At 43.3% G+C, this 15,574-nt stretch overlaps 1 protein-coding gene across 1 annotated transcript in view; it reads right to left on the bottom strand.

Annotated features, from left to right (window-relative positions):
• Nucleotides 1-1,670: 1,670 nt before the first annotated feature.
• Nucleotides 1,671-15,574, bottom strand: part of PODN (podocan) — a 34,344-nt gene continuing 20,440 nt past the window's right edge. The window contains 4 exon segments of the mRNA XM_065409670.1: nucleotides 1,671-1,836; nucleotides 8,021-8,169; nucleotides 10,797-11,454; nucleotides 13,422-13,537. Coding sequence (XP_065265742.1) covers nucleotides 1,671-1,836; nucleotides 8,021-8,169; nucleotides 10,797-11,454; nucleotides 13,422-13,537 — 1,089 coding nt within the window.

Genomic DNA, 15,574 nt, shown 5'->3' with positions numbered 1-15,574 from the left:
AACAACATAAAAATGGCCATATTGGGTCAGACCAATGCTCCATCTAGCCCAGTATCCCATCTTCTGACAGGGACCAGTGCCAGATGCTTCAGAGGGACTGAACAGGGCAATTATCAAGAGATCCATCACCTGTCGTCCAGTCCCAGCTTCTGACAGTAAGAGGTTTAGAGAGACCTAGAACTTGAGGTTGCATCCCTGACCATCGCCATTAAGGGATCTGTCCTACATGAACTTATCTAAGGCCTGGTCTACACTAACCCCCAAATTCGAACTAAGGTACGCAGCTTCAGCTACGTGAATAACGTAGCTGAAGTCGACATACCTTAGTTCGAACTTACCGCGGTTCAGACGCGGTCCACACGCGGCAGGCAGGCTCCCCGTCGACTCCGCGGTACTGCTCTCGCCGAGCTGGAGTACCGCAGTCGACGGCGAGCGCTTCCGGGATCGATTTATCGCGTCCAGACCAGACGCGATAAATCGAACCCGGAACTTCGATTGCCAGCTGTCGAACTACCACGGTAGTGTAGACCTGGCCTAATTCTTTTTTGAACCCCATTATACTTTTAAATAATCAATGGTCTCCAAACACTGCTGCTCCTCCACCTTATCGTGAACAATAGAAGAGAGAAAAAAGTTCAAATAGAGGGATTAATTGGCTAATCAGATTGGTAATGAGATACAGAGCTCTTCATCTCTAGGTCACCAGCTCAAAATCAGCCCAGGTCGGTAGTGACCTGGACTTGTCGTGATCTGGAGGCTCTTCATTGAACCTATGTGAAATAAAATATAAAAAATATATGGAGATATACCTATCTCATAGAGCTGGAAGGGACCCTGAAAGGTCATCAAGTCCAGCCCCCTGCCTTCACTAGGCAGGACCAAGTACTGATTTTTTCCCCCTCAAGAATTGAACTCACAACCCTGGGTTTAGCAGGCCAATGCTCAAACCACTGAGCTATCCCCCCGTAATGGTTTCAGTACAGCCCACAATGGACAGTGCTAACTATACAAATACCACCCCCACTACAACTGGGACTCTTGTTTCAGCCTTGGAAGGGGTGGTGATGGTTTGGATGTGAATATGTAACAGTGACCCTATGGATGGGTCATTATATCTGGATCTAAAAACATAAGCCTCGAGCTACAGGACCAGGACCATTAGAGCTCACAGGCATTAGCAGACAGAAGCCTCTAAATGCAGTCCAGCTACTTGAGTGGATCAAAGAGCCACACTGGTATCAATGTGGGTTGCAAGTGGGCATGGAGACTTTGTCATCCCAAGAGGCCATTCCTCCAGGCCATACCTGAGACATATCATGGGGGCAAATTGGAAAGTCAAGTGCTCCTGCTTCCACTGATGTACCTGCTGTGTGGATAATCAGAGGCTGCTAGAGTCTGTCCAGTATTTTTGATAAACACCAGATACACAATGATTTTTTAAGAGAAATTTTCCAACCAGCTTTGACTCTGCCATCTCTGTCCCATTATATTTTAGGATGGGCCTTTGAGTCCAATACCCCAACTCTTACCCATGATGAGTAATTCCATTTACTTCAATTGCACAACTCTTGTGAATTAAGATTACTTACGTAAGGGTTTCAGGATTGGACCCTTGAGTAGATATAGTAGGATGGTTACCTACCACATGATGTGCTTGAGTCTGTTCATAGTTATCTTGATTCTTCCTCTTCTTCCTCCTCCTCCTCCTCTTCTGAATTATCCCTGTTCTTTGAAGCATCACTGAATTCAAAGTTCCCTTCAATATCCAGCACCTGTAAATGCTTTAGGCTTTGGAATGTACTTTCCTTCACTGCTCCAACTGCTATCTTATTATACCTTCAAAACAAAAGTGTGACCACTGTGTTTAAAATAATGGTTCTCTGCAGTGTGCTACATTCTAATTTTGAACTTTGCCTTTATGTTAGCATCTACAGAGATTATATATTGTAAGTACAGTACACCTCCTACCAACACAGGAGTGTTTGGAGATTAGAAGGTAGCCTGGGTACAAACTTGCCATAACTTCATCCTGGCACAGATATCACTCCAAGAAGTACTGTTCCAGCCTAAAAAAGCAGCATTGTTCAAAGTGCAAATGCTGATTGCCCTGACTCTAGGACAGTGGTTCCCAAACTTTAACAACCTGTGAACCTCTTTCACTAAAATGTCAAGTCTCATGAACCCCCTCCTAAAAATGAATATTTCCAGGGATTTTCTCCTTTACCTGAGTATAAATTATAAAAGCAGTGATCTTGGAAATATAGCATTTGTTTTTATGACATGCTTATTACACACTATTTATTATTTATTATTATTTATCATTACAGTATTTTTATTACATTATGAAAACGGCAACACTCTTCCAAAATCTCACTTTCGTAGCTTGTATCACTTTGAATAAGTCTGTAATAAGACAAGGCTCCCATGTTTCATCAAGGAGTATCAGATGTGAAACAGCATGAAGGTATTTAAGAAGTCAACTCAAAGACTTCCTCCTACACAAGCATTCAGGTCTTGAGCAGTCCAGGCAAACAACGCACATTACAACAAAGCTTAAACTTGTTCTTCATGATAATTTTAAAAACAATACTAGCTGCCTATTTAATTTTAAAAACAGCAAAAAATATCCACTCCCTTTCCATTTCTTATAAGGAGTCTTGAAGTTTAATTCTCCTCAGTGTGATAGATATGCTTGCTTTGATCTGCTTAGCTCTTCTACGTCCAGGGGCTCCGGGCGGCTGGCCCCCTGCTGTCCGGGGTCCCTAGGGACAGCTCTGTCCGCCATTAGGGAATTTTTTCCCCGAGAACCCCCTGTAACATTTCACGAACCCCCAGGGGTTCACGAACCCCAGTTTGGGAACCACTGCTCTAGGATGACACTTCTGAGAGCAGGGCCTTTTAAAGGTGGACATTTTTTAAAAGTCTCAGGTTCAACAGCCTGGATGGCAAAATGCAAGGGCCAAATCCTGAAGTCCATAAGTGGACTTTACTCAGACAAACTCCCATTGATTAAACTGAGACTTCTGGCTGAGGACTGAGTAAAACCAGAGGACTTGGCCCTTCTGGATGGGTAGAGGAAGAGATGGAATGTAATGATCTGTGAACAGCCTAGTTATTTATATACCCTGATTATTTTTAACTGTACCGGAGTTGACAAAGGACTTTTACAGCAGGGAAACCCTGAAAATGTGAGTGATACGCAGAGTAACTGCTCACTGGGATTCCAACTGATCTGGCTGTCAGAGAAACAGTTGTTCCAGATTCCATCTATTACCCTGCCCCTAACCTCTACAGCTATACACAGCAGAGAAAAATCACAGTATTGGAAAGTCTCCCCTACGTATTCTTTATCCCAGCACCCAGTACTTTCCTTCCCATAGGGAAATGGTACCAGCTGCATGTCCTAAGTTTCAAAGTATAGTGTGTTTGCAGTGTTGTTGTAGTTGTGTTGGTCCCAGAATATGAGAGAGACAAGGTAGGTGAGATAATCTTTCTCAACCTTTTTGATTCCAGGGACTGGCTTGCTGCCTTCCTACACTGTGTGAGGGAGATCTCAGGGACTGGCGCCAGACCACAGATTGGTCGTTGAGAAACACTGCTATAGGAGACCACATAAAACGAAATGGGCAACTGAAGGTTAGAAGGCAGTGGGGTGTTTTACAGATAGTTATAATGAGCCATAAAAACAGTGTCTCTGAGTCCATAGTTTTTCACATCAAGCAGAGTTATGAATTTAAGTTCCCAGGCTTGCTTTTGAAGATGTTGTGCAGAAACAAGTTCCCCACAGACCAGGACACACCAAACTGAAGTGGCACCAGACCCTGCCAGAACAACAGATGCAAAACCTGCAGACATATCTCCTCTGCTACAATGATCAAAATCCCACACAACACACCTTTCAAGATTCATCGGTCTTACACACACCTATCACAACATGTGGCTGTGTGCATTATCCAGTGCATCAAATGCCCCAACATTAACTATGTGGATGAAACCAGACAATCACTACACTCTCAAATGAACTCACGCAGACAAAAATACCATGTCACCTGTGGACGAACACTTTTCACAAAGCGATCACTCTTGTATCTGACCTCTCAGTACTCGTCCTCCAAAGGAAACCTGCACAACAGCTTCAAAAGATGAGCCTGGCAACTTAGATTCATAACTCTGCTGGACACTAAACACCACGGACTCGGAAACACTGGTTTTATGGCTCATTACAACAATTTGTAACACACAACACTGCCTACCCCTAAATTGCCCAGTTCATTTTAAGTGATCTCCTACAGGGTGAGTAAACCCTTGTGCTTAACAATCCATCCCAATTTGTATTTAGCTCAGACACTCTGGTTTCCTTCCCCAAACCTGAAGAAGAGCTCTATGAAGCTTGAAAGCTTGTACTTTCCACCAACAGAAATTGGTCCAATAAAAGATACTATCTCACCTACTATGTCTCTCTCAAAGTATAGTGTGCTTGTCTATGAGACTCAATGACATCTGTTGATACTTTTAGATTTCCCCCCCTTAAATATTGAATCAAAGGCTCCCTGCAGAAACACAACAGAGTGCAACAATTGTTAATCTGTAAACAATGTAAACATACAATATGTATTTTTAAGGCTCCTTCATGTCTATTTTGTGGCCCATCACACTTGAATGTGGTCACTGTTGTATTCTCTTAAATATTCCCAGATGCACATGCTATTGTTTTACAATGGTATGATGACTAACGGCTTCTTGTTGACAAATATATCTTAGGCTGACAAGGCCTTCTACTAAATACTATCGCAAGACATTTTAGTGTATTTGTTTTATATACACACACACTTATATAAATTTGGTTTTTGAGCTGCATCCAAGTTCTCACTAAATTCTCAGAACCCTGAGCAGCTGGATTCACAGACAGCAGGCTTTTAAATTATTGCATAGTAAGGAAATAAAATTATCCAGGAAGGAATTATTCAGATCTGTAGGTTACACAAAGCAATTTAATTGCATATAAAGGAATAAGATCAGACCGTATAAAGCTCACTATGCCATGCATATCCCAGGCTTTTGAACACATTACTGCAGGGATAAAATATCAGATTAATCAAATATTCCATACTATCTAGGGGTTTTATAAATCCTGTCTGAGCAGTATTGCTAACATCAGTCTCTCAGAATAATAAAAATACATACATTTACTGGCCCAAAAACTGATTTCACTTGCACTGGTGTAAATCCTGAGTAACTCCATTTAAGTTAGTCACCACAGTTTGGATTTATGCTGAGTATAGATGAGATGAGTATGTGGCCCATTACACCTACCAAGTACATAGTTAAAAAACAAACTCCTCGTCTGGTGGAGTTTCTAGTTCAATGCTATTTAATCTAAATTGTATCCTGGATAGACATCAGTATCTAAAGGTTTGCAGTGGTTTACAAAGCAAAGAAGCAATCTTTTCCTGAGCCAAAAGGATGGGAAAATATTAAGTCTCTGTCAGCGCCGTGGGAAACTGAGACCTCTTGGTTTGTAGAGCTTTTCATGCTCATGAGTTTTGAATTTGAACAGAGCTCAGGAAACACAATAAATTGTCCCAGGCAAGTATGAAACTTACTCATTGAAAAGTTTATAGAAGTGAGTGAACTTGGCCCAAGTTCCTGGATGAGTTTCACTTTTCATTTTGAAAGTTTCACCCAGTTCTAGTCTCTGTCCTTAATTAAACTTGAAATTCTGAATATAAGGCCATGAACTAGTTTGAAAAACTTTGGGTTTCTATCCCTACATTCCAGGTCACTCTTCTGCAGGCAAGTTCTGTTCAGTGCAGGACAATGGTAGTGGGGGATATGTCTGCATGGCCCTGTCACTTGTGTGTGATCTGGACCATTTGTGCCGCCTGAACTGTGTAAAGTGGCCATAGCACACTTGAGAATGTGGCACCGCATGTTTCGCACAAAGTGCACTAACGGCCACGTTGAAAAGATTTGCTGTAATATTGCTGATTGTTACCAATGGTAAGAGATCTTGTCTTCAGCAAGCATGGCATGCTGGTTTTGGGGTCTCCTCCCCACCTCTGTAGCAACGATAATGACTGGAGCCAGGAGCTGAACAAATATATGGTATTATGTGTTTCCTCTGCACTGTAGATTCTTTATACTCATGGGAGATATTAGAAATTGGAGAGGCACGGTGGGTGAGGTAATAACTTTTACTGGACCATCTTCTGTTGGTGATAGGGTTGCCAGGTGCCCAGTTTTTGACCGGAAAGTCTGGTCGAAAAGGGGACCTGGCAGTGTCCAGTCAGATGTACTGACCAGACACCAAAAATCCAGTTACCGCGGGGAGGGAGGAGGCGTGGGGTCATTAACTGACACTAGCCCCTGCTCAGCCAGGGCCACCTTGTACCTGTAGGCGGGCTTCTTGTCAGGCTGCAGCAGCTCTCATCCCAGCCCCAGATGGGAAGGGAAGATGGAGGATGGAGACGATCCAGCGAGCGACAGGAGTGCGGTTTTGGGGGGGAAGGGTGGAGCAGGGGGCGGGGCCTCAGGGGTCCGGTTACCTGCCATTGGAAAGGTAGCAACCCTAGTTGGTATGAGACACAAACTTTCAAGCTACACAGAGCTCTTCCTCAGATCTGGGCTGAAGAAGAGCTCTGTGTAAGCTTGAAAACTTGTCTCTGTCATCAACAGAAGTTGGTCCAATAAAAGATATTTCCTCACCCATCTTGTTTCTCTAATAATCTGGGACCAACATAGCTACACCACCATATAATAGAAATCAGATTCAGTTTTTTGGCACAGGATTGAAAATGCTCCTTCCCAAAAGATCTGCAGGGCACTTTCAAATGGTTATTGAAAATCAATTATTACACAACATCAGGACTAGAACGATCAGTCTGCAATACTACAGAGATCAATTGTCAAACTGTCAGCCACTCCCAAGTTGCCTCCTGGTGGCCAGGGGTGCCTCTGCAAAAGTCTGCCTCAATTTCCCCTTCGCTCAGGGCCCCTTTAAAAGTCCACATGGTCCATATATTCAAAACATTCTCCTTCTGGGGTCCAATTCATTAAGTGCTGCACAAAGTCATTCAAAATAGAACTCACACCTACAAAGTCTTCATCCCAGTTTCAGCTGGGCCCAGCCCCTCTGAGGGTCTGTCCTCTCTTTACAGTTTATTTCTTTTACCCCAGTGCTAAGCTGGTCACATAGTCCCTTCTCCCTGTGGGTCTCTGTCTTCCTGCTCTCTCAGCACCCCATACCTGGAGTATGGCCTTCTCCACAGACCTTCCCCACTCGTGTTTTCCCATTGCTCACATAGGGCCCTGCAGTAGCCTTTGTAATCCCTGCAGTGTCTGCAGGAATCTGCCAAACCCACAGCTGTCTCCCACTTTATAAGGCCAAGATATCTCCCCTTAAGTTCAACTGGGCAGCAGGTAATCAGTCCAGGTTCACTGGATCCCTCTCCCTCTAAGAGGGCCAGGACAATCGCCCTATGCCACCCATGATCATACAAGCATCATAATCATATCATGGGCTCACCCCTTCCCCACAAAACTACCAATGTAACACACACACACACATTGTGCAAAGCTATAGTCATGCATGCCCCCAAACCACTAACAAGCTTCTATTTGCTATACTATAGAAATTCAGGACTGAAAATCAGTGGCAAGGCTGACTGAGTTAAAATTAGACCTTCCAAACTTTTAGTTCCTGGCTATATCTGGGCACATGACAAACACGTACATTGACATCCTACAGTCTCTCTAATCCGTCTGCCTGACCCATTGTTATCAACACTGAAATTTAAAAGGATGCAGCACTCAAAGCCGAGTGAGTGTATGCGGTGCACACATGACCTCTCATTGCATATAAACCTAGCTGCACCCTGGATTACAGTACGATCAAGTTGCTCATAGGAGAAGCTAGGATTTTAAATGCCTCCCCTTCCTCCCACCCCCGAAGCAAGCAATCACAAAACAGAAAAAAAGCAGAACATCCTGTGTGCAGACTCAACGTAGAAAATGCCCTTACCTGAGGAAAATTCCCTTTATGTTGGGTGTGGATTCAAAGGCATTCTCTGATACCATGGTGATTTTGTTGTTCTGGAGATATAGATATTCTAGGGATCCTGGCAGGTCCGATGGAATAGAGATCAGCTGATTGCCACCCATATCTAATAGCTGAAAGGAAGAGTCATAAAGTCAGGGGTTAACTGAAGAGATGAGTGTAGACAGCAGCAGCACCAAGCATATTTCATTACTGGTGAACCAGATCATGATGTGTGAATCTCAAAAGGATGGGTATTGGTAACTATCACTATGGGTAACCATCCATAAGTTAGGTACATGTGCAATACCTATCCCGGATTACTGGGTCTGAATATCTGAGTAGGAAATCACCTGAAAAAAGGCTCTTTTTTTGGTGTGTGTTTGTGTTTGTGTGAGAGAAACTGAGCATTTTCAACCCTGTAAAAAGGTTCAGTTTCAGTTCAAGGTGGAGGAATTTTTATGTTTTCAAACCTCGTTTCACGTCAAGATCAATGTGGCCAGGAGGATTCTGGCCAGCCAAAGCTGTAGGGGCTCCTGTCCTCCCATAATGCTATTTAATCTAGCAGTATCACATCAAAGATCATGCTGCTTTCTTTAAGGGCACCTACATTTCTCTATCCCTATCCTCATGTGTTAGTCCAGGCCTGTTTGTAAATGAATGAAAAAGATACTGGGTTTCAATTATGCATAGAACTCCTTGGATGATATTCTCTCAAACACTTCATTGATTAAAGTTACTTTTCAAATGTCACTTTCAAAGTTACTTTTCAGACCAATGTGTTAGCTATTAGCTAGGGCCTGATGCCACAACCCTTACTCACATGTGTAGTCTTACAGAAAGAAATGGGCCGAATATTTCTCCAACTCCCTATCTAAGATATATTTGTGTAGCACCAATCGCCATAATATCTGGCCACTGCTCTGTGTTACATTACTGCAAATCTGGAATTCCAGTGACTTCAGTACATTCATTCTGGATTTAGGCCCCCAACTTGCAAACATTTATGCAAATGCTTAACTTTGCACATGCAGGTAGTTTCATTGACTTCAGTGGGAATAGTCACATGTGCAAAGCATGTGGATAAGTATTTGCAGGATCGGGGCCTTACTCAGCTACAATTTGTCAAAGCTACCACAATAGGACTACTCATGTAAGAACTGCAAGGTCAACCCCTTAATGAAGTATAAATTACTATATTCTGTAAGAGAAATAACTAAGTAATAAAGCCACTCAAAAAATGCAATGTGCCAAATGCAACCTTAAGCAGTGTCCTTAGAGGCTACTTGAAGAAAAAAAATGGGCCTGTTATAGTAATGTCATTTTTCTTGAACAGAGTTTACAATGTAGTAGGGTACAGCTGGACTCAAGGGGCTCTGCATTACTCTGGCTTGACACTAATTTCAGTGGTGTGACAGTGGCCTAAAACCAGAGTTATGTAGTAGTGAATCAGACCCCTAGATAACAGAAGCTTATGTCTTCTTAATAATTAAAGCTTCCAAGAACTTAAGAGCATTTGGTTTGGTTTGAAAACAGATGGGTTAGGATGGATAAATGTCTTTAGTAGTACAGTGAAACAATCCCACCATCTGTAATCTTCACTGGTAACATCATCCTTCGAAACTAAATTCCATCTTTGAACTAACCAGCTTTGAAATACAAACATACAGTGAGTCACACTTTAGTTTACCTGCCTTCATTAAAAGCACCAAGTTGACAAGAAAATTAAAAAGGTATGATAAAAATCATGGGCCAGAGCCTCACCTAGTATAAATTGACATTGCTCCATTAATTTCAATGGAGTTATGCCAATTTATACCACCTGAAATCTGATGCACCATTTTCTCCATAGACTTCAAGAGCAGAACTAACACGAGATGAACTGCTGTACAAATCAAAATTCTTGGCACGTCTGAAGCCCTTATGCTGATAACCAGCATCACATATGCTCTGCATCTCTTATCCCTGCGGTGCTTTCAGATACAAAAGCTCCCTCCTTACAGTGCACTAATGTAGGTACAGTGGATGGTTGCCATATGACAAGGGCAATACCTTTTAATGCAGGGAATGGGGCTCTTGCCTAAAAGGAAATGCAGACAAATCCTTCAGCTACTGACACAACTGCAAGATCATTTTGCATCGCACAAATGTGATTGTTCCTGCCTGCCTTATGTTTCTATTCAACTGTCCCTGACAATTAACCAAAGGACAGGCAGTTGATTGAATCCAGGCCTCCTAACTGCTATCCAGGTGCCTTACCCAGCTGAGCTGCTAAATCTTACAGCTTGGCTTGTCTGACTGTAAGCTGCTATGAATGTTTTGTGCATTAACAGCTTGTTTTATTTATGCACTCCTTGCCTCCCAACGTCCCTCCCTTCAGAACTCTACACAATAAAGCTTATTTAAAACCCTTGCGGGTGGGGAGTGGTATTTGTATGGCGGCATATGGAGTTTTAGCTGCATGAGTCATTAATATCCAGTTGAAAATATAACACAGTTTCAGAGTCCAGGACCAAAGAAATCCTTATGTTTCCTCTGATAACAGTACAATGGCAGCTGTCTTTCTATTTAGGAGGACAACTCTGCCACAAGTCTTTTAAAATCAGATAATGTCCCCTTTCTACACTGTCCTGCACTTAATGTGCAGGCCTAGAAAATAAGGACCAATCTGAATCTACCATTAATGCCCACTGAATTGGACCAAGCAAATAAGGAAGGGACATCCATATTATCAATACAATAGAGAAGGTGGTGTTTCTACCTGGAGACTGCTGAGTTCCCGCCATGCTGCCCTGTGAATGGAATTGACTTTCAGTTTATTATTGTTCAGGTAGAGCTCCTGCAGCTTTGTCATTCCTGCCAGGGCTCTTCTTGGAATGGTGCTTATGTCGTTCTCCTTCAGTTTCAGAATCTGCAAATTCTTTGGAAAGCCAAAGGGCAGCGTGTGGAGGTTGTTCCCAGAAAGATCCAAGGACTTTAGCAGTCTCAGCTTGCGGAAGGCCTCCCGATGGATATGAGGACTTGTGATCTTATTGTAACTTAAGTTTAGCTCCTCCAGTAAGTAAGTGGTAGCAAAGTCATTCCTGTTAATCTCAGAGATCTGGTTGTGAAGGATCATAAGTGTCTTCACTCGCCGCGGTAGCCCGCTGGGAATCCTTTCCAGCATATTGTTGTACAAGTGGACAGTATGCAGCTTCTTCAAGCCCTGGAAGGCTAGCGGGTGGATCCCTCGGGCTTTTAATTTGTTGTTGTGAAGTAGAAGGTACTCAAGGTTTCTAATTTGGATCAAGACGTCCCTGCCAATCGTCTTAATTGCATTCTTCTCCAGGTGAAGGAGGACGATGTTTCGAGGTAAGCCACTTGGGATTTGTGAAAGGTTATTGCTGGACAAATCTAGATATTCAAGGCTGGATAGTTTCCTTAGAAAAGCAGGAAAGAAAACATTCTCTATTTACATACTGCCAAGTGAAACAATAATCTGTTTCCCTGGGGGATTTACCCCCTTTTTAAAAGACTTTCTCCCCCCCATCATGGCTACCCTGCTACTTCCCTTACTGTCCTTGATGTTGTATCCCTGGTCGGGACAGCAGAATATGTAGTTCCTCACTGGCCACTAGGGGATATCCAGTGCCATCAAGCACCAGCTACACTTGCAGGAGAGCTGGCTGGATTCCATAAGCATCTGCCAGGGAGCTGAGATCTGTCTTTCAGCTTGGTAGTTCTCTCTGTTAACACCACATACAAAATACTACAGCCGAATGATCAAAGTTATTGCATGCCACCAGAAAGACCGGTAGAGATGCAGTAGAAAGACCATTAACGTTTAAAAGTTCTGCTGTCAGTTTAAAATGACTACATCACAATCAACACTAACTCCTGTCTCTCATTTCAAATAAAAGGGTATTTTTCACACTAAAAACACAAGTTTTGACTTTGAGATGATGCTGAATTGTTCTCACCAAAGGGGGAAACATAAGCTCAGAGGCCTATGCCAAGATTGTGAACTTCTCGTGACCTCCTAGTATTATGGAAGTGATTCAAGGCCAGATCTGCTTTGTGTAAACTATTCAAACTAGATTCTAAGGACTCCGTTGTAGCTAAAGCAAATCTTCAGTCTAGCCACTTATACCAACTGGAGTAGGGTGACCAGATAGCAAGTGTGAAAAATCGGGACGGGGTTGGGGGGTAATAGGAGCCCATATAAAAAAAAGCCCCAAATATCGGGACTGTCCCTATAAAATCGGGACATCTGGTCACCCTAAACTGGAGGCAGATAAGTGGTATTATTTCCCAGCCCAGTGTTTCAAGGCAGACGTTTCTGGAACTGGATAGCTTCTCAAGTCAAACAGTATACTCTACCCAGGAAATATGGATTTATGTAGTGCAACCTTCATTGACCACTGAGTGCAAAAGATCAAACCCCATCCCCACTGCGAAAGGTGATCTGTGGCTTAGCCAGAGTGATTGTGCTGTGCTCATCCAACCCTTATCAGAAATGTTACACACATCATTATTCTGGAGATAAAGATAGCAAACCCACAGATAAATTACTATGCAATTGTGAGGATGCTAAATAGTAGCGGGAAGAATAAAGGGGTTGTTGCATTTTCCTTTCTTCATAGTCTGACAGGTTCATAGAGCACATAGCAAGTTGTGTGCAGGACACGTACTGCGAGTCAGATCCTCAGGTACAGCCAGTCAAGTACTCCACACAACTGGGAAGGCAAAGGTAGCTTTGTGACACACGGATCCCAAGAGTCTCTGTTTACCCATGGCACAGCATAGAGAAGCCAAAAGGCTATTTTAAATTGCACCAGCTTGTAAAAAACCCTTAGGGGCCATTTTACTTCTGGGAAGTATCAAAGCACAGCATTCTCCAGCTTTCCTCCTACACTGGGGTAGCCCCATGCCAGGGTAATCCTGAACTGCAGAATTAGGGCAGTTTTCAAGTCCGTTTTGCACTGTGAGAGCAGCACAAAGGAGAATCAGCAGAGCTGAAGATCTAGCCTTAATGTCCAGAAAACTGCACTTGGATCTGATCGTGAAAAGTGCTGAGTGATCTCACTTTGGTTTCAACAGGAGTGGAGCCCTAAACTTTTACTGACTTCAGCATGACTCTAGGCCTCTCCCAATAGGCACCTGGGATTTTGCATGATTGGGCCAGTAGCTACCAGGGAGCTAGGATCATTGGTGTCCTTTGTTTAAAGACACTGTCTGATACCAGTTCAAACTGTTCACCAATATGTTTGCATTTGGGTGGCAGCACCGGAATCTAGGCCTTTTCATATAGACCCAGTAAATAAAATGGCACATTTTATAATAGAAACCTTGTACCTTCTTGTACATGTAAAGAAAAAATAGCCAAATTTAAAGAGCAGAGTCTCACCAGAAGGTTTCATTGTCCATCCCTTCATTAGTCAAGTAGTTGTTCTGCAAATACAGCTCTCGAAGGCCCGCAAGTTCATTGAAGGCTCCTTTGGGAATCTTTTCCAGTTTGTTGTTCTATAGACACAGAAAGCGCATTATTAGTCTGAGAATATCCGAGTCTAGAGAATCATCAGGCACAACTCTGAGCAGCTAGCATCATAGGCCTCATGTCCATGGGCATAAGAAGCAATGAAAAATCAGTAGGACTAGCATATGATATATTACATGGGGCTATCAGGCTGTGAGAGAAATATATCCAAACAGTAGGCCAAATCCTGCAGTCCTTTCTCACTCACTCTTCTAGCACAATTCCCCAAGAGTTTTGACTGAAGACAGAGTAAGAGAATTGCAGGATTTGGCCCATTAACTGGCCCTACTTACTGTACAGGTTCCTATTCCTTCCCCCCAAGAAATCTATGCACCTATCAATCGACCCTGGCCAAAGAATCTAGACTCAGCAAACCAGATTCCACTATAAAGTGGACCAACCAATTCTACAATCCTAACAATATTCCTTATCTACCAAAAAGTACAGTTCCTAAGAGTTAGATTCCAGAAAGCTACCTTATCCCCTTAATGTGGCTTCTGAGTGGCCAACAGGCAGCAAAAGATAAACCTTTGCTGTTGCCCTGAGCCAACATTAAAAATGTTGTGTTCGTTGGTGCATTTCATTTACAAGCAGGAATTATAAGTGGGCCCCCACACTTTTAGAATATATAAAGGCACTAATGTTGAATTTAGCAGACACAAAACAGTTCAAGTATATGAAGAATGCACCGGACGCTGGGACAGCTTCATGTCTTATACAACATCTCGATCAATGGGACTACACCAGTGTCGAAGTGATCAGAGAGAGGAAAGAGACAACATGACTGTGTCACATCAAAACTAACCCGGCCTCTCCCCTTTCAACTCCCAGCGGCTATCCCTCATTTATTGTTGCTCTCCCATTGGCTGGTCAAAACAACAGGTCCATGTGTCGCTACCAGCGGATGACGCTTTTTGGAAACAAAGCTCATATTTCCCTCTCCAGTCCTCCTCTTTTCCCCCACAGGGCCCAAGACTGCCATTCTCACAACTGACTGAGGAAAGACAGTTAAAGTCCAGCACTGGGCAAACTCTGTGTCTTGATTGTGCACGGGGCTGAGTACCCACATGTCCCATTAAAGTCAATGGGATTAGCGAGCACTCAACATCTTGCAGGAGGAGTCCAGCAATTCGCAAGATTAGGCCCTTTGTTTTTACCTCTCTCTAAACTGGAGACCCTAGTTCCTAAAAAGTGTTGCATGAGAGTCAACGGTGAAACCTTCAAAGGAGAGGAAAGCAGGGCAGGCAACAAAGGACTGCATAGCTTAAGGAGATGATAATAGGCTAAAGGCCCTCTTCATCTCCCAGGGATTGTCAGCACTAAGCACAACTGGATCCAGAATTCTCCACCATCGCAGCTCCTCCATGTTAGCTATGGTGAGAGCTCTAGTGCAAATGGGCGACACGTGATTTTAATCACGATTAGATGACACAGAGATAATACCAGAGCACAGCTACACTACAACGTCCACCAATGCCTCTGCCAGGGTTAGCTGCAGCCGTGGAAAATTACTGGTCCAAATATTCCAGTTGCCAGTTCAGTAGAGACCAAAAGTCATTGCTACTTGAAGGTGATACAGCCTATGTGAAATAATCTGGTGAGCAAAGACAGTACCTTCCTAGTGGATAAGCAGCTATGTCAGAAAAAACACCATCACACATGGCAGGCTCAGCAAAGAGGACAAAGGCCGAACTTATCTGCCCTCTCATCTCATCCCTTATCTGCCCTCTGTGTGATTCCAACACGTGAGGACAGCATGACAAAATGTGCACTCTCTCTGTCCAAGGACTGCCTGGTGTTTGGCTACACTCAGGATTGAGACATGCAAGGCTGCCAGCCAGCCACCAGCAATAAATTCCCTTGGAAAGAGAAAAAAAGGAATTTTGATCTAGGCAAACAGCTTGTTGCACTGCAAAACAGCCATCACGTCTCATGCCAGTAAACTTGTATGTACAGGGGAGATTGGCTACTCTCTGGCTTGCTTTTAGTTCAGCCCAAACCTAGCAGGCACAATCTAACAATGG

The sequence above is a fragment of the Emys orbicularis genome, chromosome 8 (assembly GCF_028017835.1).
Source record: "Emys orbicularis isolate rEmyOrb1 chromosome 8, rEmyOrb1.hap1, whole genome shotgun sequence".
NCBI classification, from domain to species: domain Eukaryota; kingdom Metazoa; phylum Chordata; order Testudines; family Emydidae; genus Emys; species Emys orbicularis.
The sequence above is the reverse complement of the archived record's forward strand: the minus strand, read 5'-3'. Positions and strand labels throughout refer to the sequence as shown.